General features: G+C 36.8%; 1 protein-coding gene across 8 annotated transcripts in view; it reads left to right on the top strand.

Annotated features, from left to right (window-relative positions):
- DNAH12 (dynein axonemal heavy chain 12) overlaps positions 1-22,381 on the top strand; it is a 230,699-nt gene that overhangs the window by 124,760 nt on the left and 83,558 nt on the right. For all 8 annotated transcript variants that reach the window (XM_032323076.1, XM_032323075.1, XM_032323060.1 and 5 more), the window contains 8 exons: positions 89-227; positions 1,690-1,856; positions 5,051-5,306; positions 7,307-7,606; positions 8,354-8,532; positions 9,833-10,025; positions 17,172-17,333; positions 21,781-21,975. In XM_032323076.1, coding sequence (XP_032178967.1) covers positions 89-227; positions 1,690-1,856; positions 5,051-5,306; positions 7,307-7,606; positions 8,354-8,532; positions 9,833-10,025; positions 17,172-17,333; positions 21,781-21,975 — 1,591 coding nt within the window. The remainder of the gene's footprint in view (positions 1-88; positions 228-1,689; positions 1,857-5,050; positions 5,307-7,306; positions 7,607-8,353; positions 8,533-9,832; positions 10,026-17,171; positions 17,334-21,780; positions 21,976-22,381) is intronic.

Below are 22,381 nucleotides of genomic sequence, written 5' to 3'. Positions count from 1 at the left end.
AGTTTTCAACAAATTTCATCCTTCTGTAGTAGAAATGGTATTCTGGCTTTTTCTCTTTTTTAATGATATGTTCATTGTTTTCATAAAGGCCATTGCTTTTCGTGGGTCCGACGGGTACAGGAAAATCAGTGTATGTGAAGGACAAACTAATGAATCACTTGGAAAAGGACCAATATTTCCCTTTTTATGTTAATTTCTCTGCACGGACCAGTGCCAACCAGGTTCAGGTTAGTTTAAAGCCAGAAACATGGGTCCATAATTAACTTTTTTGTTTTTTTGCCTTATTTGATTAGTGTTTAAAATTTGTATATTAAATAAGCAGCTGTGTAAGTCTTCTATAAATTTAAATGAAATTTCAGAACCTTTGTTTTTGGCATTATAACTTAAGTTTTAAGGATGGGGGCCTGGGTGGCTCAATTGTTAGGTGTCTGCCTTCGGCTTGGGTCACGATCCTGGGGTCCTGGAATCGAGCCCCGCTTCAGGTTCCCTGCTCAGCAGGAAGTCTGCTTATCTCTCTCCCACTCCCCCTGCTTGTGTTCCCTCTCTTGCTGTCTCTCTCTCTCTGTCAAATAAATAAATAAATAAAATCTTTAAAGAAAAGTTTTAAGGACAAAAGTTCAAGAGAACATTTAAAAAATCTTATGTTCCCATTTTTATTCATTAAATTCCTGAGGTATAAATTATTTTAAACATATCTATTTAAAAAAACAAAGGATAAAAGACACACCAATTAACTGACAATTTCCAAGAACTTGTAATGTTGGAACCACATTCAAGGGAACATTTTTGCATTAATACTGGATTATTGAGCTTTGTCATCTTTTTTATAAGCCCAAGAAGAAGCCACAGTTGCTTTCTTAACTGGAGAAGAGACTGAGGGGTGGGTAGAAAAAGAGTGAGAACTTTGAATTGTTCTTCTAGATTCTCCTAGATGATTCTTCAGGACATTTGCTGCTTACTGACTCTCTGTCCATGAAAGGTCTTTCAAGCCATGGACTGTTGTATGACCTTATGTGACAGGAATCATGTGGTTGTGCATGCCCTTCTTTGTGCCAACTTGAAAGTTCTACGTGAGACCTTTTCTAGTTACTATTATAATCATCCATGCCTAAATTCATGTCCATTCTCACCTGAATTATGGGGCTCATTTCTGGTTTTTTAAGCCTATAGAATTCCCTTAATTTCAAAATCTGACAAACTTAGATCAGAGTTTTTAGATGTTGAATAAGTTAAAGTTAATAGAGATGTTGGGGTATCCAACAAGGAAAATATTTTGTGTTTGTATGCAATATAAATATGTATGTATATAATAATTTTTTAAGGAATTTTTTTTATTAGAGCATGTGCATGAGTGCAGAGATGGGCAGAGGGAGAGGGAGAGGGAGAAGCAGGCTCCCTGCTGAGCAGGAAGCTCAACATAAGGTTCGATCCCCAGACCCTGGGATCATGATATGAGCTGAAGACAGACACCCAGGCACCCCTGTATATAACAATTCTGAATGCATAAAAGGATTTCAATAAATGGTCTTAGATATTGAATAAAAGGTTTGATATCATCCTAAAAATGAGTAAATGTAAACACACACATAATGCTTCCTGACATTATTTCCTTATATAGACTATAAATTCTTTTTCTCCTGGTGTTTAGAATGGCTTTAAATATTCTTCTTCTTCTTCTTTATATTTTAGAATATTATTATGGCTAGACTGGATAAAAGACGCAAAGGAGTTTTTGGACCACCAATGGGAAAGAAGTGTGTAATTTTTATAGATGACATGAATATGCCTGCATTGGAGAAATATGGAGCTCAACCTCCTATTGAATTGCTACGACAATTTTTTGACTGTGGGCACTGGTAACTATTTAACTGGAGTTTTAATTAGCCATGCTGAAATCATTTTTGTTCTCTTTTTCAATTTTAGTTTCTCACATCAAAGTAATACATTTTTTCAAGGTACTGATAGAAGAAAATGGTTATTCAGATTTTCTTATATAGAAATTTTTGGAAAAATTTTCTGTACTTTTTTATGACATTCTTTCCTGTGAAAGTGTGTGTTAGATTGCTGGGATGAATAACCCAGTATAAGAAATGAATTTATCCAATAATGGAATAAGTTCTTTCCTTTTCAACTATTATTTTCAATCCTTGAAAATAACTTACCGATTATATCTTTCAAAGTACTATTCTCCCAGAGTGGAGAACTTGTGGGTAGGCTTCAACCATAATCATAATCAGCATTCTATGTTTCTGCCATTTTAAATTCTCTGTATTTTCTGTGACTATTCGGGAGTACTGTACCCTGGAGATAGCTTGGTTTTGACATCAATTCCATAGATAACTCTTCCTCTCCCTTCATTCCCATTTTTTTTTTAAAGATTTACTTATTTTAGAGAAAGAATGTATACATGTGCTGTGAGGGGGGAGAAGTAGAGGGAGAGAATCTTAAACAAGACAGACTCCCTGCTGAGTGCAGAGTCCAGTGCAGGGCCAGATCTCATGACCCAAGAGATCATGACCTAAACCAAAATCAAGAGTGGATACTGAACTGAATGAGCCACCTAGGCACCCACCCTCCATCCCATTGTTATGACGCTATAGTTAGTTACCAACATGTAAGACATTGTATCTTTTCGTTAGGATTTAGTAATTCTTCATTTCCTCCTCTTATATATACTTTTCTACTCCCTAGTATACATGATTTTTTTTTAATCTAACATAAGAGTAGACTAATTTTGAAGCTAAGTCCTATTTCAGAAATAATTTTTGTTATTACTTCATTTTGTTATTACTTTTGTTATTACTTTATTATACCCGGGACTCCTGCCTTCAGGAGATAACTACTGTTAATAGTGTATTCCCTATTCTTTCAAGGCTTTTTTTTTCTATACAAACATATTTTTATTTTTATTTTTATTTTTTTTATAAAAGATTTTATTTATTTATTTGACAGAGAGAAATCACAAGTAGGCAGAGAAGCAGGCAGAGAGAGAGAGAGGAGGAAGCAGGCTCCCTGCTGAGCAGAGAGCCCGATGCGGGACTCAATCCCAGGACCCTGAGATCATGACCTGAGCCGAAGGCAGCGGCTTAACCCACTGAGCCACCCAGGCGCCCAAACATATTTTTATTTAAAAAAGTAGACTCCTATTACACAATGTTTTATGACTTATTTGCACCTAAAATTTTTTTGAGCACCTGTCCATATTGTTTATCTCATTCTATTGGCTTTTTATTTTTTTATTTTGTAAGCTTCTAATATAATTTAATTGTGTGGATCCTGCCATAATTTATTTAACAAGCTCCCTCTGAAAGTTATTAGGATTATTGCCAGAAACCAGGTCATATTTTCATACTTCCTGTTAGAGGTACTGGTAAAGACTGACTATATAGATTTCTCCCATGTCTCCTGCCCCCTTTTTGTAAGAACTTCAGTGTTAAAAGAATTAATGGCCTATCAGTAATAAGCACATTTTTTATCTTAGTGGTTCCAGCTAAACTGAGCCATTTATATATTTCTTACTTTCTTTTTAAATTTTTATTTATTTATTTGAGAGAGGCAGAGGGAGAAGGAGAAGCAGACTTCTTGCTGAGCAGGGGTCCTGACATGGGGCTCAATCCAGGAACCCTGTGATCATGACCTGAGCTGAAGGCAGATGTCCCTATATATTTCTTTCTCATTAAAATTTCTTTCAAGCTTTGTTGTGCCCCATTGGGTCTCTTTTTAACAAAAGTGTTATAGATACCATTTAGACATTTTTATGTGCTCTGGAGATCTGAGATATAAAAATAAAATCAGGACTTCACTGTAAGTAGTATGACTGTATGATTGTTTTGAACTAGAACAATTATGAACATAAAAGAGGAGTATTACTAATAATTACTCCAGTAATTATTAGTAATAATAATTATTGGACAAGCCCAGTCAGAATTGTCCTAGGCAAAATGGGACATGTGGTCCACCTACCTATTATCAGCTACAAACAGGAATAATCTCTCATCCACGCTTCTGGATTTGGAGTGAGGAGAGAACAAGCAGAAAGTCAAGTTGGAAAGAAGTGTAGGAAAGAAGGGAAGGGCAAAAGGAAGGGACATTCTAGATGCCCAGAATTTGAGCAACAGACTCAGTGTCACTGGAAAGAGAAATAAGAGTGCCACTTTTAAAAATGTTCTGTCCAGGGGCACCTGAGTGGCTCAAGCAGTTAAACATCTGACTCTTGATTTCAGGTCAGGTCATGATCTCCGGGTAGTGAGACTGAGCCCCACACCTAGTATGGAGCCTGCTTAAGATTCTCTCTCTCCTCTCCATTCCCCACCCCTCACCCCGTAAAAAAAAGTCCCCACCAAAATCGAAAAACGTCCTGTCCCCAGACTGGTGACTGCCTGAGGCAGGGGCTGGGGGGTGGGTAAAATAGGTGAAGGGGGTCAAATGGTATAAATTTCCAATTCAAAATGAATAAGCCATAGCGATGTAGTGTACAACATGGTGATTACAGTTAATACAATGTTGCATATTCAGAAGTATCTAGGAGGGGCACCTGGGTGGCTCAGTGGGTTGAGCCTCTGCCTTCGGCTCAGGTCATGATCCCAGGGTCCTGGGATCGAGCCCCGCATTGGGCTCTCTGCTCGGCAGGGAGCCTGCTTCCTCCTTTCTCTCTGCCTGTTTCTCAGCTCACTTGTGATCTCTGTCTGTCAAATAAATAAATAAAATCTTAAAAAGTATCTAGGAGAGTGAATTTTGAAAGTTCTCATCAAAAGAAGAAAATTTCGTCACTATGTAAGGTGATAGATGTGAAGTGGACTTACTGTGATGATCTTTTCACACACAAATATCGAGTCATTATGTTATACACCCAAAACTAATCTTACATCAATTATACCTCAATTTTAAAAAATATATTAAAATATATTTTTAATTTTTCTACTCTAAACATTTTCTCAGATTCTTTCTTTTAGAGAAGCTAAAATCAGATTAAGTTTCTAGGCAGTTCTAAAATTCATTCCATCTTATTGGCTTATAACTAATTGCTTTGATATTTTTATGTGCTTTCAAGGTATGACCTTAAGGACACAAGTAAGATCACCCTGGTTGACATCCAGCTGATTGCTGCCATGGGCCCTCCAGGTGGTGGAAGAAATCCAGTCACTCCCCGGTTTATTCGACATTTCAACATCTGCTCTATTAATACCTTCAGTGATGAAACTATGGTCCGAATCTTCTCATCAATTGTAACATTCTACCTGAGGACTCATGAATTTCCTCCAGAGTACTTCTCAGTTGGGAACCAGATTGTCAGTGGGACAATGGAGGTGAGCAAATACTGTGATACAAAATATTTTACTATTGCACATTTTTCCCGTTCTTTTTTGTTTTTTAATCATTTTTTCCCCTTAGCCATTTATTTTGGTCTTCAGTGTCAGAGAAGCTGTTAAGAAGGTGTGAGAACAGAAGATCATGGGCTTTGAAATCAAGGACTCTAACTGGGTTTGAACCTTGACTGCTATTTCCTAGCCATGTGGCCTAGAGAAAGTAATTTGACCTTCCAGAAACTCAGTTTTTTAACCATTAAAATGAGAGATAGCACCTATTTCACAGTGTAGTTCCAAGGAAATCATGTAGAGTCAGTATCTGCCACACTGTAAGGGTTTTCCTAATTGTTAGGTTTCTCTCCTGGTGTTCATTAATTGTCTCTCTCCTTCTGTTCTTCATGTTTGTCTTTAAAAAGAGAAAGGGTCTTCTGGCTGGCTTACTTGGTAGAACATGTGACTCTTGATCCTGGGGTCATAAGCTTGAGCCCCATGTTGGGTGTGGAGTCTACGAAAGAAAGGAGGGAAGAAAAGAAAGAAACAAACAAACAAACTTCTGCAGCTTATGAATACATACTTTTTTTTAAAGCCATACCAGATAATTTAGGAGTAGCAGTGAAATTAGAAATAGAGGGGTGGGAACAGAACACAAGATGGCCCAGTGGCTTTGCCTTATTCAGGGTGTGTTATCTGCCAGGTCTCGGAGGCCAGAGCTAGCCTCATCACTAATGGTAAAAGGAAAAACTGTATCTAAGGTAAGTGAGTGATGGTGTTACTAAACTAAGCTTTTCTGGAGCCCTTGATGAAGTGGGTTCACTGTGGGATCAGTGCCACAAGAAGGACAAAAATTCCTAGACTCATCCCATTGGTTTCTAAGAGCACTGTGTCTGTCTAAAGTGTCCCCCCTTGTTCTGTTTGTGCTGTTAAAAAGAGAAAATTTGTGCTGTTAAAATAGAGAAACTATGAGCAAAATAATAGTGTGTTCAAATTACAATACTTATTTTGATACCAGAAAAGTGCTTCTATTTATAAAATATGATTTATGCGGGTGCCTGGGTGGCTCAGTGGGTTAAGCCGCTGCCTTCAGCTCAGGTCATGATCTCAGGGTCCTAGGATCAAGTCTCACGTCGGGCTCTCTGCTCAGCAGGGGGCCTGCTTCCCTTACTCTCTCTCTGCCTGCCTCTCTGCCTACTTGTGATCTCCCTCTCTCAAATAAATAAATAAAGTCTTTAAAAACTATATGATTTATGTATTTTGGGTATCTCCTGGAAAAAGAAGGGAGTTGGCCAGGCAGAATGGGATCAGAAAGGATTTTTTTTTCTTTGAAGTATTTGAGATCCACCATGTGGAAGCTATGGGTGGGGGAGGGGGATGAATCATAGGACACAGATAAATAAAAAATAATTTCACTTGGGTCTTTTTTTTTTTGCAGGGGGGCTATATTATAAAAGATTTAATTTACCTTCCTTATACATTAAACTTTATTTGGTAAATTCAGCATATAGTAAAATCGTATTTTATTTCTGTATGATAGCCAAGTACGATGAAGAAGCGGCAAAGAGAAAATAGGAGTGAAGGGAAGGAAGGGAATACATCAATTTGTTTTAAGTCAAGGGTAGTCAAAAGGAAATTGTTTCATCCACCCCTTCATATGGAATGCTTCTGAATGAGTTATCTTGGTTTCACTTTCTACTAAAGTTTTTGCTGATTACTTAATCCCAGGTCATTCAACATTAAATGGAAAAACTATAATAACTGGGAGATAAAAGCATAGTCCCTTTTGGGGCTTGGATGGAATCTGGTAATTTTAAGTTCCCTCAACTTCATAATGTCTCTTATAAACCAAAATAAAAAGCTAAATGTCATGCTAGACTTGGTACTATACAATTTTCCAAACCAATATAATCTGATAAGTTAATTATTGTATAGAAGATACTGTTTGTTACATGACTTCGCTTATTATAATCATTTTATTTTTGCTTTGTTGCTTTTTTCTTATTCAGATATATAAACGATCCATGGAAAATCTTTTGCCCACTCCCACGAAGTCTCATTACACTTTCAACTTGCGGGATTTTTCCCGCGTCATCCAGGGCTGCTTACTGATTGAGAAGGAGGCCGTGCAGAGCAAGCACACCATGATCCGCCTCTTCGTGCACGAGGTTCTCCGCGTGTTTTATGACCGCCTCGTTAATGACCATGATCGATACTGGCTGTTCGATTTAATCAAAGCTGTGGTAAAGGACCATTTTAAAGAATCATTTGATGGTATCTTTTCACATTTGAGGAAGGAGAACACCCCAGTGAGTATATTTAGGGATTCTAAACAAATTAAAACGGCACAATAGCATGGGTTATTACAATCGACTTATCTTTTAAAAAAATATGGTTGTTTCATAATGATCATATTTTTTTAACTTTCCTCAATCGATAGGTATTTATTTTGAGAAGATTTGTCTTCAGAGGAATTATGTAGCTAATGCAGAAGTTATTTAAAGAATAAAACCATGGGGTGCCTGGGTGGCTCAGTGGTTGAGCAACCCCACTCTTGATTTTGGCTCAGGTCATGATCTCTGGTCCTGAGATCAGCCCCAAGTTGGGCTCTGCCCTCAGTGCAGTTTGCTTGTCTCTCTCCACCCCCCACACCTTCCCACTTGCTCTCACTGTCGCTCTCTATCTCACTCTCAAATAAATAAATAAAATCTTAAAAAAAAAAAGAATAAAACCGTATATGATAGGGATTAAATGATATAATGAGTGAAAAGTGCTTAACACGGTGATCATCCCTTAGTAACTACTCACTCAGAATTACTTTTCCAGTACCTGGAGGGGAAATTTATAGGACAGAAAAATTTCTGTTATTTTTATTTTTGGTGGATACAATGTAACTTCAGGTATTAATTTTACAATATATTGTCTACTATCTTAATGTTTAAAAGAATTATTTAATTGACAATCATCCTATAACCTGGACGAAACAAAATTTTATTTAACGTTTTCTTAAATTTATAAAATATAAATTTTGTAACTTGTTGATTTCTATTCCATAGATAACTGAAGAGAACTTGAGAAATCTCATGTTTGGTGATTATATGAATCCTGACCTTGAAGGAGACGAAAGAGTTTATGTTGAAATTCCAAATATTCATCATTTTAGTGATGTTGTGGACCAATGCTTAGATGAGTATAATCAAACTCACAAAACAAGAATGAATCTTGTCATTTTTAGGTACCTACATTTGGTACTGATGGTAGAAATTGCTATTTGTAAAATTTTTCTGTGAAGTATTTAAAATGTGCCAAAAAGTATAAAGAAAAAATGTAGTGAATAACCCTGTACTGATCACTTAGCTGAAGACATAAAATATTAGCAATTTATTTGAAGCCCCTTGTTTAGCAAACCCTCTCCGACTGCAGCGTCCCCATCATATCCTCAGTAGTAAAAAGAAGCTCGCGTGCTTCTTTGGACTTTACTACCGTGTATGTTCCAAAACATATATATGCACAGTTCTATTTTGCATGTATTCTTCAACTTTATTCTCTGTTGTTTGTGAGAGTCACCAAAAAAAAATGAATTTTTGCTACTAACACAATGTAGTTGTTTTTCTGAGACAGACTTTTAGGGGACTTCTGATTTTTGCAATTACAAAAAAAGATTTGAATACTGGGACCCCTGGGTGGCTCAGTTGGTTAAGCTGCTGCCTTCGGCTCTGGTCATGAGCCCAGCGTCCTGGGATCGAGTCCCACATCGGGCTCCTTGCCCCGCAGGGAGCCTGCTTCTCCCTCTGACTCTGCCTGCCACTCTGCCTGTGCGCTCGCTCTCTCTCTCTCTCTCTCTCTCTGACAAATAAATAAAAAAAAATCTTAAAAAAAAAAAGATTTGAATACTCATGTCTCTTTGGGTACACGTGTTAGAATGTCTGTAGGCTATATTCCTAAAAGTGGAATTATTGTGTCATGGTGTGTAACAATACCATCTTCACCTTCTACTTTCCTAAGTTTGGCTGAAATGTCTTCAGAAATGATTATTTAAGAGCTCCTATTGTCCCTCACCCTTGCCAACACTTAGAATTGCCGGGTGTGATAAGTATTGCCAGTCTAAACGTGAGTGGAATGTTATCCCACTGTGACTACAATTTTAATTTCCCTAATTACTAGTGAGTCTGGCTGTCTTTACTGAAATTTCTAATTTTGTAAAGACCTGATTTTCTGTTTTTCACCTATAAAGCCTAAAATTAAAAGACTTTTTAGTAAAAGCAGGAATGTGCTTCCAGTATAAGTACTTCACCTTATTTTTATAATTTGTATATTACATTTCCTAAATTTGTGTCTTAGTTTTCCTTTGCATCAAATGATCCAATTCTAAATTCTTTTGAAAAACCACACTTTTTGGTGATTACCCCTTTAAAATTGGAATAACATACAGGAGAACAAAGTCCATCCTTCCAAGAATATAAAATAATAATTGCATGTAAATATACACTTGCATTCATATTTTCAAGTATAATAGTAATATTGGTATTTCATAGGTATGTATTGGAACATTTGTCACGAATATGTCGAATTCTAAAGCAGTCTGGTGGAAATGCTCTGCTTGTTGGACTTGGAGGCAGTGGTCGTCAATCTTTAACTCGTCTGGCTACATCTATGGCAAAAATGCAGATTTTCCAACCAGAAGTTTCTAAAAGCTATGGAATGAATGAGTGGAGAGAGGATCTGAAGGTAAAATTAGGATGAACCCTAGTGTCTAAAATAATCAGTGCCATGAAGAGAGCCAAGCCATACAGCTGCATGCTGAATGCATTGGGGATGAGGACAGTGTTACCCATGAGCAGTTACTGTGCGTGCTGACCCCCAAGAGCTTTTCATACGTTATCTCGTTCTGTAGATAAAACAGTTCAGTGCAACATGGATGGTCCTCTCGGTTTTACTGATGAGGAAATGGAAGTTGAGGGAAGGTATGCACAGCAGAGCAGGATTTATAACTTGTCTTATCCACCGCTGCTGCCGATTCTATCTTTATTTCAGTTCAAGGAGGTCTTGTTTCAGACAAATGTATGTTTTCCAAGAGACTGTTTCATATGAGCCCTGGCAATGATGATGATGTTCATGTTGTCCAATCATAATATCTTTCTTGGGACCAAGTTGCTTTCCCAGTAACCAATAAAATACTGGAGTGCATGCCTGGGGCTTCATCCTCACATGCCTAGGGTTCTGCAGGACCCAGAAAGGAGATGATCCGAAATGAAAAATAGAAAGCTATTGCTGGATTTTTTCACTTGTACTCACCTCACATACTAAATTTCTACATCCTAAAAGTTAGCATGAAGAACGGGTTGCTTGCAGGTGGAAATGGTAGAATCCAAGCTGATATCTAAAAGGTTTACATAGACATAGTAGAAAAATTGCAGTGTTTCTTTTTCTCCTCTCACTTTAGAGGGAAATTTTTTATACATTTCTACCACTGAAACCAATGGATAGAGAAAGCAGCCTTCTTTAGTAGAAAGAACATGGACTTTAAAGTTAGGCAAACTCAGTTTTATTTCTACTTTGTATGATTCAGTTATCTTGGGCATGTTACTAAATCTTTCTGTACTTTAGTTTCTTCATTTGTTTTTAAGAATTTATTCCAAGTTATACAATTTGTTGGCATACCATTGTTAATAGTATTCTCTTATAATCCTTTTTAATTTTTGTGACATGGGTGGTAATGTCCCTTTTTAAATTTGTAATTTTAGTTATTTGAATCTTCTCTCTTTTTCCATTCTTTCTTTTCTTTTTTTTTTTTTAAGATTTTATTTATTTATTTGACAGAGATCACAAGTAGGCAGAGAGGCAGGCAGAGAGAGAGGAGGAAGCAGGCTCCCTGCCGAGCAGAGAGCCACATGGGGGGCTAGATCCCAGGAACTGGGATCATGACCTGAGTGAAGGCAGAGGCTTTAACCCACTGAGCCACCCAGGCGCCCCTTCTCTCTTTTTTCTAAACTAGCTAAGGTTTTGTCAATTTTGTTGATTTTTTTTTTCAAAAAAAAAAAGGAAAGAAAACCCAACTCTAAGTTCCACTGATTCTTTTCTGTTGATTTTTTTTTTATTCTCTACTTTATCTCTGTCCTAATCTTTATTATTTCCTTCCTCCTGCTAGCTTTGAGTTTGTCCATTTTTTGAAGTTCCACAATGTATAAAGTTGGGTTGTTGATTTGAGATCTTTCTTCCTTTTTTAATGTAAAGTGTTTACAGTTATAAACTTCCCTCTTAGCTCTGCTTTTACTGCATGTTTTAAGATTTTTTTTATGTTTAAAAAATTTTTTTTTATATGAGAGAGAAAAAGAGAGAATGACCACGGGGTTCTCTGCAGGCAGAGGGAGAGGGAGAAACAGTCTCTCTCATCCCAGGACACTGGGATCGTGACCTGAGCTGAAGGCAGACACTTAACCAATTGAGGCACCCAGGCGCCCCCTTTTATTGCATTTTATAAGTTTTGATATGTTGAGTCTTCATTTTCATTTATTTCAAGAAGTTATCTAATTTCCTGTGTGATTTCTTCTTTGATCTGTTGTTTAAGAGTGTGTTGTTTAATTGCTGTGAATTTGTAGTTTCCAGTTTTCCTTCTGGAAAGTAATAACAACCTATTTTAGTAATAACAGTAATAACAACCTATTAAAGTAATAACAACCTATTTTAGGCTGATAATAATTGCAATCACATACAAAAATTATTCCTTCTGTTGTTGATTTAGTTTCATTCCACTGTGGTTAGAAAAGATGCTTGATTTGATATCTATCTTCTTAAATTTATTAAGACTTGTTTATTGGCCTAATATATCATCTGTCCTGGAGAATATCCTATGTGCACTAGGGAAGAATGTGTATTCTGTTGTTGGATGGTGTGTTCTCTATATGTCTGTGAGGTCTGACTGACCTATAGTGTTGTGCAAATACTCTCTTTCCTTATTGATCTTTTGTCTGGTTGTTATATCCCTAATTGAAAGTAGAGTATTGAAATCTCCCACTATTCTTTTGCTATTTCTCCCTTCAACTCTTGTCAATGCTTGTTTCATGTATTTAGGAGTTCAGCTGTTCAGTGCATAAATATTTATGATTGTTACATCTTCCGGAAGAATTGATCCTTTTACCATCATATAATATTTCTTGTCGTTTAAGACAGTTTTTTACTGATGATTTTGTCTGATATTAGTATAGTCCCCCTGCTCTCCTTTGGTTGCCATTTGCATGGAACATCTCCATCCTTTCACTTTCAGCCCCTGTGTCCTTAGGTCTGAAGTGAGTCTCTTCTAAGCCACGTACCATTGGATCCTGTTTTGTAAATCCATTCAGCCAAACTATGTATTTTGATTGGGGAGTTTAATCCATTTGCATTTAAAGTCATTCCTGATGGGGAAGGATTTACTATTGGCATTTGTTACCTGTTTGCTGTATGTTTGCAGTTAATTTGTCCCTCACTTCCTCTCCTACTCCCTGCCTTTGTGTTTTGTTGATCGATTGTAGTGACATGCTTTGATTCCCTTTTCATTTTCTTTTGTGTATACTCTATAGATTTTTTTGGTGGGGGGGAGTTACTATGTGATTACGTAAGACATCTTAAAGTAATAACAACCTATTTTAGGCTGATAATAATTGCAATCACATACAAAAACTATTCCTTTACATCTGCCCCCCCTTTATGTTACTGATGTCACAAAAGCAATCTTTATAGATTGTGTACCCATTAACATCAGGGTTTATAAAGGTTTTTGTGCTTTGGATTCTAGATTCTATATAAGAATTAAAAGTGAATTTATACACTAAAATCACAATAGTATAGAATTCTGTATTTGCCCATATATTTACTGGAGAACTTTACACTTTCATGTGGCTTTGTGTTGCTGTCTAGCATCCCTTCATTTCAACTTGAAGGACTCCCTTTAGCATATTTTGAAGGGCACATCTAGTGGTAATAAATTCCCTCAGCTTCTCTGTGAGGAATTCTTACTTTCTTTATTTTTGAAGGACATTTTTTTTGCAAATACAGTATTCCTGGTGGACAGTTTTATTTTCTTCCAGTAGTTTGAATACATTATCCCACTCCCTTTTTGCTTATAAGGTTTCTGCTAAGAAGTATGCTGATAATCTTAGGAAAGCTCCCTTGTATGTGAAGCACTGTTTTTCTGTTGCTGCTTTCAAAGATCTCTCTTTATATTTGACTTTTGGCAGTTTGATTATAATATGTCTTGGTGTGTGAGTCTGTTAGGGTTTATTCTAGTTGGAGTTTGCTGAGCTTCTTGAATTTCTATTTCTATCCTCATTTGTTCATTTCTATCCTCAGATTTCAGTTTTGGGACATTATTTCTTTAAGCTCTCTACCTTTCCCCCTCTTTTCTTTTTTGATACTCCTATAATGTGTATAATAGTCCACTTAATGATATCCCATAAGTCTCTTAAGTTATTTTTTAGGTGTTCACATTTCCATTAATATTCCCATTTTGACAATGCATTATTTTCCTAATTTTCTTTAGTTGTCTATCTGTATTCTATTTTTAGCTTATTGAGCACCTCTTTTTTAAATTTAATTTTTAAAAAATTTTTCTCTGTTATATTCATCACCATACAACACATCATTAGTTTTTTTTTTTTTTAAGATTTTATTTATTTGTCAGAGAGAGGGAGAGAGAGCGAGCACAGGCAGACAGAAGCAGAGGGAGAAGCAGGCTCCCTGCCGAGCAAGGAGCCCGATGTGGGACTCGATCCCAGGACGCTGGGATCATGACCTGAGCCGAAGGCAGCTGCCCAACCAACTGAGCCACCCAGGCGTCCCCACATCATTAGTTTTTGATGTAGTGTTCCAAGATTCACTGTTTTATTGAGCATCTTGAAAAGTTATTTTTAATTTGTTATGCAGTTCTTAGATCTGTTTTTGTTGTTGTTTTAGTTTTCTTGGGGTTTATTTTGTTTTTTTTTTTTTGACTGGGTCAGGTTTCCCTGTTTCCTTGTACATCTTGTGATCTTCTAAGTTTGGGGCACTTGATGAACTACTACCTCTCCAGTCTTTATGGACTGGCTTCATGCAGGGAGAAACCTTCACCAATCACCGTTCTAGAAGTTCTGAGAATTCTCAGAACTTGTGGGGGGTTGAATCTTCTTTTGGGCTGTGTATGAATACAGGTGACTTTGGCTACCTTAATTTCCTCTTTCTTTTTATGATCTTTTTGGTTTTGGTCTGTACTGTATTCCTCTTCCCCTCACCTATTGGTCCCCCTGGCACCCTTCTGTGGAACTTCAGAGTCACTGATGCGCCATTGTGGGAGGGCACTTGCCTCTGTCTTCAGTGGCCTCCAATCTCATATCAGAACTAAGCTCTGTTCCTGTCAGTACCCTGAGTCAGGTGAGACAAAAATCAGTCTGTCAGGCAGCCCCTTGATAAGCCAGAATGCTGAAAGCAGGTCCAGTCTATTCCCTCTGTGTGAGGGAAAAGCCAAGAACTGACAGTATCCTCCTGACTGTGTTGCTCTATGCTAGGAGAGAAGGGGCTAGGGGGAGAAAAATACAGTAAATTTTTTTTTACTTTCTCTGCATTGTTCCTCCTCTTTTTTATGCATTTACAGGGGTGCCATACCCCTTAACTAGTTCCTAGGGTTCTACAAAGGTATTTTGGTCTGTACATTGCTAATTTGGTGTCTTCCCGGGACAATGAGGACTTGGAGCTTTCCAGTCTGTTATCTGACCAATGTCACTCCCTAGTTACTTTATCTGTAAAATTTGGATACCACCTAGTTCATAGGTCGTTATGATTAAATTATAAAATATAAGATTCTTGGCATATAACTAATACTTTGGAAACGTTTCCTCTTTTCCTGTTTGGAAATAGTTTCACACATTGTATGTTTGAATATGATTTTTAAGTATAACAATGCTTATGCCAATAAATTAAATCTGCTTTTATTGTATCTTTCTATTTATTTGTATATAATAATATTTTTTATGTTATGCTAGTCACCATATAGTACATCATTAGTTTTTGATATAGTGTTCCATGATTCATTGTTTGCGTATAACACCAGTGTTCCATGCAGTCTGTGCCCTCCTTAATACCCATCACCAGGCTCACCCATCCCCCAACCCCTCTCTTCTGATCATGTCAGCTTTATTTTTATAGCATGTAAAAAATTATTATATATATTTGTATATATTTGTATATATATATGTTGTATACAACATATATATATTCATATACAACATATATATACACACATAAATATATTCAAATATATATAATAATTTTTTACATGCTATAAAAATCTGACATGATTAGATATAATACTTCTTTGAAAACTTGTTTTGGTGATAGAAAAGTATTTCTAGGAACACAACAACCTGTATTTTGGAGAAGTGATATTGGCTTTAATGGGGAAAAGCAGTTTTTGTATAATATTAAAATTCAGCATTTATTTAAATGATATGATATACTTAAAAGATATAATTTAGAAATTGAGACAGTTTATTTTAAAAATTATTTAGCCTGGTGGTGGGTATTAAGGAGGGCATGTATTGCATGGAACACTGGGTGTGATGCATAAACAATGAATCTTGGAACACTGAAAAAATAAAGTTTAAAAAAATCATTTTCAGAGTAGTAATGTGTTTTCACTTGAAATACACCCAGTGGAATACTGGCAAATGTCTAACACCCTACTCTCTCAAGAACCTCTTGACGAGTAGCATTTGCCAATTTCTCTGGTATAAAAACTCCCACCATGGATTATTCAAACTCCTGCCATGGATGTCACTGAAAACAGAGTTGGGAAGAGTTATGTGTTTGAGCACCATTATATGGTATTTTACTGTATATAATAGATTTAAATAATTTCTATAAGATAGATAATGATAAGTATAATAGGAAGTGATGAGATTTGTTACCCTTGTTAGCATAATATATTTAATTATAAGTTTATATAATTTCATGTTTAATGCTGTATAAAAATCTGCTTATAAGTTCTGGAATTTTTTTTTAAGATTTTATTTATTTATTTGACAAGCAGAGATTACAAGTAGGCTGAGAGGCAGGCAGAGAGAGAGAAGGAGGAAGCAGGCTCCCTGCTGAGTAGAGAGCCCCATGCAGGGCTTGATCTCAGGACCCTGGGATCATGACCTGAGCTGAAGGCAGAGGCTTTAACCCATTGAGCCACCCAGGCACCCCACAAGTTCTGGAATTTTAACAAACAGTTCTAACATCCTAAACAAGTCTCCACCATGCCCCCAAGTCCATATCTTTGTATTAATTGGGAATCGTTGGTTGCAACGATTTGTGTTGTGTTGCAACACAACACAAAACAAAATACAACCCAAACTAACTTAAGCAAAATATGAAGTTCTTGGCTTACATGACAGAAGGTCCAGAGGTAGATAGATAGGGTTTTGACATGTCTGAATTCAGGAACTCAAATTAACCCCTCAGTAATTACTCTGTCTCCTGGCTCTGCTCTTCTCCATTTGGTTCTTTCTCCAGTAGACTCCTCCATGAGGCAACATAGTTGGCATTTAAGATTCTAGATTATTAGACTTTATGTCCTTCATCTCAGAGTGACAGAGATTCTTTCTGTTTCCAAGTCCATCTCAGTCCCTGAAGTAAGACTGTGAGGGAGCCCTCTTAAAATCATGCCCTCCTCTGAATCAATGACTATGTATGGGGGCTTGGGAAACTCAGGAGGTGGGAAAAGTAGAGGCCCTGAATGATAGGTATGCCCCACCACCTCACCAGAAGTAGAGAGAGGTACCACTCTAAAATTGAAATGTCATTGCCAAAAGGGAAAGGCGAGGAAAGCAAGAACAGCACACGTTCACCACATTCTGCTTACCATTGCATTTTTATTTTAAGGTTCTATTAAGGAACGTGGGCATGAGGGGCCAGAAGACGGTCTTTCTAATCACCGACGTTCAGATTAAAGAGGAAGCCTTTCTAGAAGATATTGACAGTGTGCTCAATACGGGAGAAGTACCTAACATTTTTGCTGTTGATGAAAAGCAGGAAGTGATGGAGGTAATACTTTTTAGGAAGTGGTGTTCCCAACACAGAAATGTTCTTATCTTGTTACTTGTTCTCTGCTCTTCAGGACAATTATAGCTTGCATATTGGATTTTGGTAATTAAAAATTTAAAAGTATATTATTTTAATACATCTTTTCTTGGTAAACTTTACATCACTTCTACCATAGTTATGAGACAGAATTTTTATAATTCCTTTTTTCGTAATGATGGTAATTGCATCTGTTTGATCTTATGTAGCATGTTTCACGAGTGATTATACATTTTAAATCACATCTTAGGGTCACAGTGATGTGAAAACACATAGCCTTGAAATACTGCTTGATTAGCTGTTATAGTTTACCACTGGTTAGCAAATTTTTAAAAAGCTTTAGTAAAACTCCTTGTCCTAACAATTCTGATAGATCTGAGAATCATGCTTTGTAACATAATTGACAAAAAAAAAAATACAATTGTGAAGTGCCAGCTACTTCAGATTGTCCTTCAGTCCCCATTTCTAATATCTTCCTACAGAAGATCTCTGCTAGTACTTGCCTCTTTCTAGTTGCCATAACTACTATTACCCATAGAATATATCATTCATATCTGGGTGTTTAATTTCAGAATGAATGTTCTTTTTGTATCTTTTCCACTGATAGCATCTGTAGTAGAATAGTTCAAACACCTGCTTTTCTCTTGTATGGAATGGAACTAATATATATACACAAAATAGTTCCTCCTATATAGGGTGTTGTGAGGCCTGAGGATCAAATGAAATGAAGCTCTTACAAAGTGTCATGTACTTGGAATGCCCTAAATAAATGAGACATTACTAGTTTGTGGCCTGGGGTGGGGAAGGAGAAAAGGAATAAAGAAAAGATCCGAGTTCTCTCTTTTATCTGAGTAATGTCAAGGATGTGTCCAACGCTGCTGAAAAATGGTGATTCTCCTAATTTGTAGGATAAATTCATCCACTAATCTCCCATCCAAGAAATAGTCCTCCATGGGGAGTGGGATTTCTTCAGCTTTGCCAAGCTTTTCTGCTCACTTTAGATATTTATCTTTTCATCTTGTCACTTTGCCACAGAACTTCCATTGCTTCAGTATTTTCTTATGGTCTGACCCAACAGTGACCTTAAGAACGTCTTTCTTTCACATTCCACCCCAGTCTAGGAATACCAGATTAATATATCCAGAAGAAAATAGCCATAGTAAAAACTCAGGAGTACTGAAATGCATCTGTTTCTCTGCTTTATGCTGATTTTTTAAAATAGAAGAAATAATATGAAAGAATTTCTGTTTATTTTCTTCCTACATTCTGCACTATCCTGCACATCCCACTTTGGAGATCGTGTTCTGGACTTTGCTTATTTCATCTCTCTGACAAAGATCTCAGTATAAACCTCCTCACTCCGGAAAACTGGCCTCTATAACTTGGACTTGGCATTGCTTAGAGCGCATCTCTTACAGACTCAACACATGTCTCTGATATCAGCAATAGAGTTCTAGCTTCAGACCTCCATTTCTAGCCTACATTTTCCACTGTTCTATTTGCCTTCCTTAAGGAATTAAATTATTTGTATGTCTTTCTCAATAAAACAGTGACTTCTTATTTATCACTTTCAGTGATATTTTCTCAGTTCCTTTAAAAATACTCATTTAGGGGCACCTGGGTGGCTCAGTGGGTTAAAGCCTCTGCCTTCGGCTCAGGTCATGATCCCAGGGTCCTGAGATGGAGCCCCACATCTGGCTCTCTGCTCCGCAGGGAGCCTGCTTCCTCCTCTCTCTCTGCCTGCCTCTCTGCCTAGCTGTGATTTCTCTCTGTCAGATAAATAAAATATTAAAAAAAATACTCATTTATATTTGACATAATTCATTATTCTTCAGCTTACATTAGGGTTCACTCTTCGTGTTGTACATTCTATGACTTTTGGACAAGTGAGTGCTGATGTGTATTCACCATTAAGTATCATACAGAGTGGTTTCCCTAACATAAATGCCATGAGTTCCATCTATTTATGCCTCTCTTCCTCCCCTGAACTCCCAGCAATCTCTGCTGTTTTTACTGTCTCCATCATTTTAGCTTTTCCAGAATGTTACATACTTGGAACCATATAGTATGTAGCTTTTTTAGATTGTCTTCTTTCAGTTAACAATATGAATTTAAGGTTCTTCCATATATTTTTATGGCTTGATAGCTCATTTATTTTTACCTCTGAATGATATCCCAGTGAATGAAAGTATCACAGTTTATCCATTCACCTACTGGGGGACATCTTGGTTGCTTCCAAGTTTGAGTAGTTATAAATAAAGCTGTCTAAAACTTTTTCTTTTTTTTTAAAGATTTTTATTTATTTATTTGACAGAGATCACAAGTAGGCAGAGAGGCAGGCAGAGAGAGAGAGGTGGAAACAGGCTCCCTGCTGAGCAGGGAGCCCAATTGGGGGGCTCGATCCCAGGACCCTGGGATCATGACCTGAGCCGAAGGCAGAGGCTTTAACCCACTGAGCCACCCAGGTGCCCCAGTCTAAACCTTTTTAATGCAGGTTTTTGTATGTTTCCAACTCTGCTTTGCCTTGACTGCTGTGAAGTTTCACTCAGTTTGTCTAATTATTTTTTCAGTAACAACTCATTTTCTTACTCCCCCGAATCAGGCCTGCTTCCAAAATATATGTGCGAGTCTGTGTGGATATTACACTCCCACAGAAAGCTTATTTACTTAAAAGCATTAACCCTTATTATATAAATAACCGCCATCCTTATATTACCATCCTTGCTCTTTCTGGAACTTTTATTCTTATGGCTCCAATCAGACATCACGTTTCTCTATTTGCATGTCCCAGGGTAAACTCAGAGTTAGTGCAGATAGACCATGTGAACATAACATCATAGACTGACACTGATCATAATAATCATAATTTGGGAATTACTGTCAGAATGCATATACAGAGTCCATTTATAATTTTCCTTGGAGATAGCTAGCCCATAAAGCAGAACATTATCTAAAATAGAGAATTCTTTTAGAAACCTATTCATTGTAGTAGCTATAACATTGTGTGTGTGTGTGTATATAATATATATGTCTACAGATACCTGCTATCAAAAAAAACTTATTAAAATCTATTTATAAGATAGTTAATGACTCAGAAATCTTTTGTGCTCTGAACAAGGAGAAAGGTGGCATATAAAAACTAATAGCTCCTAACCTATGCTACAAGAACTACTCAACTGTTCACACATAATAACTCATTCGATCCGTCAACTACCCTCTGCTGTAGGTACTCTTTCCCCATTTTACAGACGAGGCAATTAAGTTACAGAGAGTTTAAATAACTCGCCCAAAGGTCGTATTGGTAGTAAGCTGCAAGCTGGGATTTGAATTTAGTAGTTTGGTTGCAGAGCCATGATGCTCAAGCTCAAGTAAATGTATCTCTCATATAAAGATGAACAAAGAAAATTAGAAGTGCCCCCGTAATCTCATTACCAGGCAACTGTATTAACATTTTTTAAATACACGAATGTTGGGGCACCTGGGTGGGTCAGTGGGTTAAGGCTCTGCCTTCAGCTCAGGTCATGGTCTCGGGGTCCTGGGATCGAGCCTCACATGGGGCTCTCGGCTCAGCTGGAAGCCTGCTTCCCCCTCCCTCTCTGCCTGCCTCTCTAGCTACTTGTGATCTCTCTCTCTGTGTCAAATAAATAAATAAAATATTTTTAAAAAATAAAAGTAAAATATACGACTGTTGTAAGAATAAAGTGAGTGAATGCAAACAGTATAAAAATGTCCAAAATTTTAAAAAAAGAATGATATAAAGCAAGAAATATGTCTAGAATAAAAAGTGACAGCTTCCCTCTCATACTGTCCTTTTAAGTCCATCTCACCAAAAGTAACCGTTATAAATAGTTTCTGTGATTGCCTTCATAAAAATGTGTGTATGTACTTACACATGTGCCTAAATATTTTTTAATTTAACAAAGAGGATCATATTATACACACTGTTGCAGTTTGTTCTCATTTTATCTTGCTGATCTTGCCCTACCACATACATTGAGGCACCTCCTTTAATGGTTACACAAAATCACAGCATTTGGATGTTTTGTAATTTTTTTTAAATGGATGTTTTGGTTGTTTTTCCACTTATAAGCAATGTTGAATTATGGTTCTATACATCTATCATGGTGAACTTTTTTTTCTTTTTAACTTCTTTCATGGTGAACTTTTTAGTGGGTATCTTTATAAGTTAAATTCTTAGCAGATATTTCTTTTCAAATTATAAAATTATGGGGTTGGAAGAAGTCTTCTAAGTACAAACTGTATCAAAGAAATTCTACTAATATAAAAAAATTAAGGGTATTTATAAGGTACTTATTTATAATAAAAAATCTTAATATTCCAGTATCTACTAATCCCATTATCAACTTGTCCATTTTCATTTATAAAGTTTTTATTTTCTGTTATTCCCTAGGGTGTTCGTCCTATAGCTCAGGCTGGCAATAAACACGATGAACTCAGTCCCTTGGCCCTGTTTGCTTTCTTTGTAAATCGCTGCAAAGAAAATCTTCATGTGGTAGTGGCCTTTAGCCCCATCGGAGACGCCTTTAGAAATCGCTTGAGACAGTTCCCATCCCTCATCAATTGCTGTACCATTGACTGGTTCCAGGTTTGTAATTTGGGGGCAGCGGTGGGCAGGTGAGGGGCAGTGGCAACTAAATCTTTTAGAATTTTCTGAAATCTTACTCCAGCTCTGTTAATATCCATTCAGCACATGTTTCTTGATCACTTACTCTAATGACAGACATAGTGCTTGGCATCAGGGACTGATAAGCCTACAGGATCCCCAGAAGGATCTCACATTCTAGACTGGAAGATAGAAAAGGCAGCTGGCAAATGAGCAGCCACAATTATATAAAAGAGCTATAATCTTGGTGTGAAGAAGTTATTAGTAAGTTATACTTATTAGGACAGTGAATCTCTGAAGTATGAAAATAAATTAGTTACAGAGAGAAGGAATATATTAAGAACTAAGAGAATGTGTTAAACATAAAAGTATGTATAAACCTACATGT

This window comes from Mustela erminea, chromosome 1, assembly GCF_009829155.1.
Source record: "Mustela erminea isolate mMusErm1 chromosome 1, mMusErm1.Pri, whole genome shotgun sequence".
Classification (NCBI taxonomy): domain Eukaryota; kingdom Metazoa; phylum Chordata; class Mammalia; order Carnivora; family Mustelidae; genus Mustela; species Mustela erminea.
Note: the sequence above shows the minus strand (reverse complement) of the source record. Positions and strands in the feature narration are given on the sequence as shown.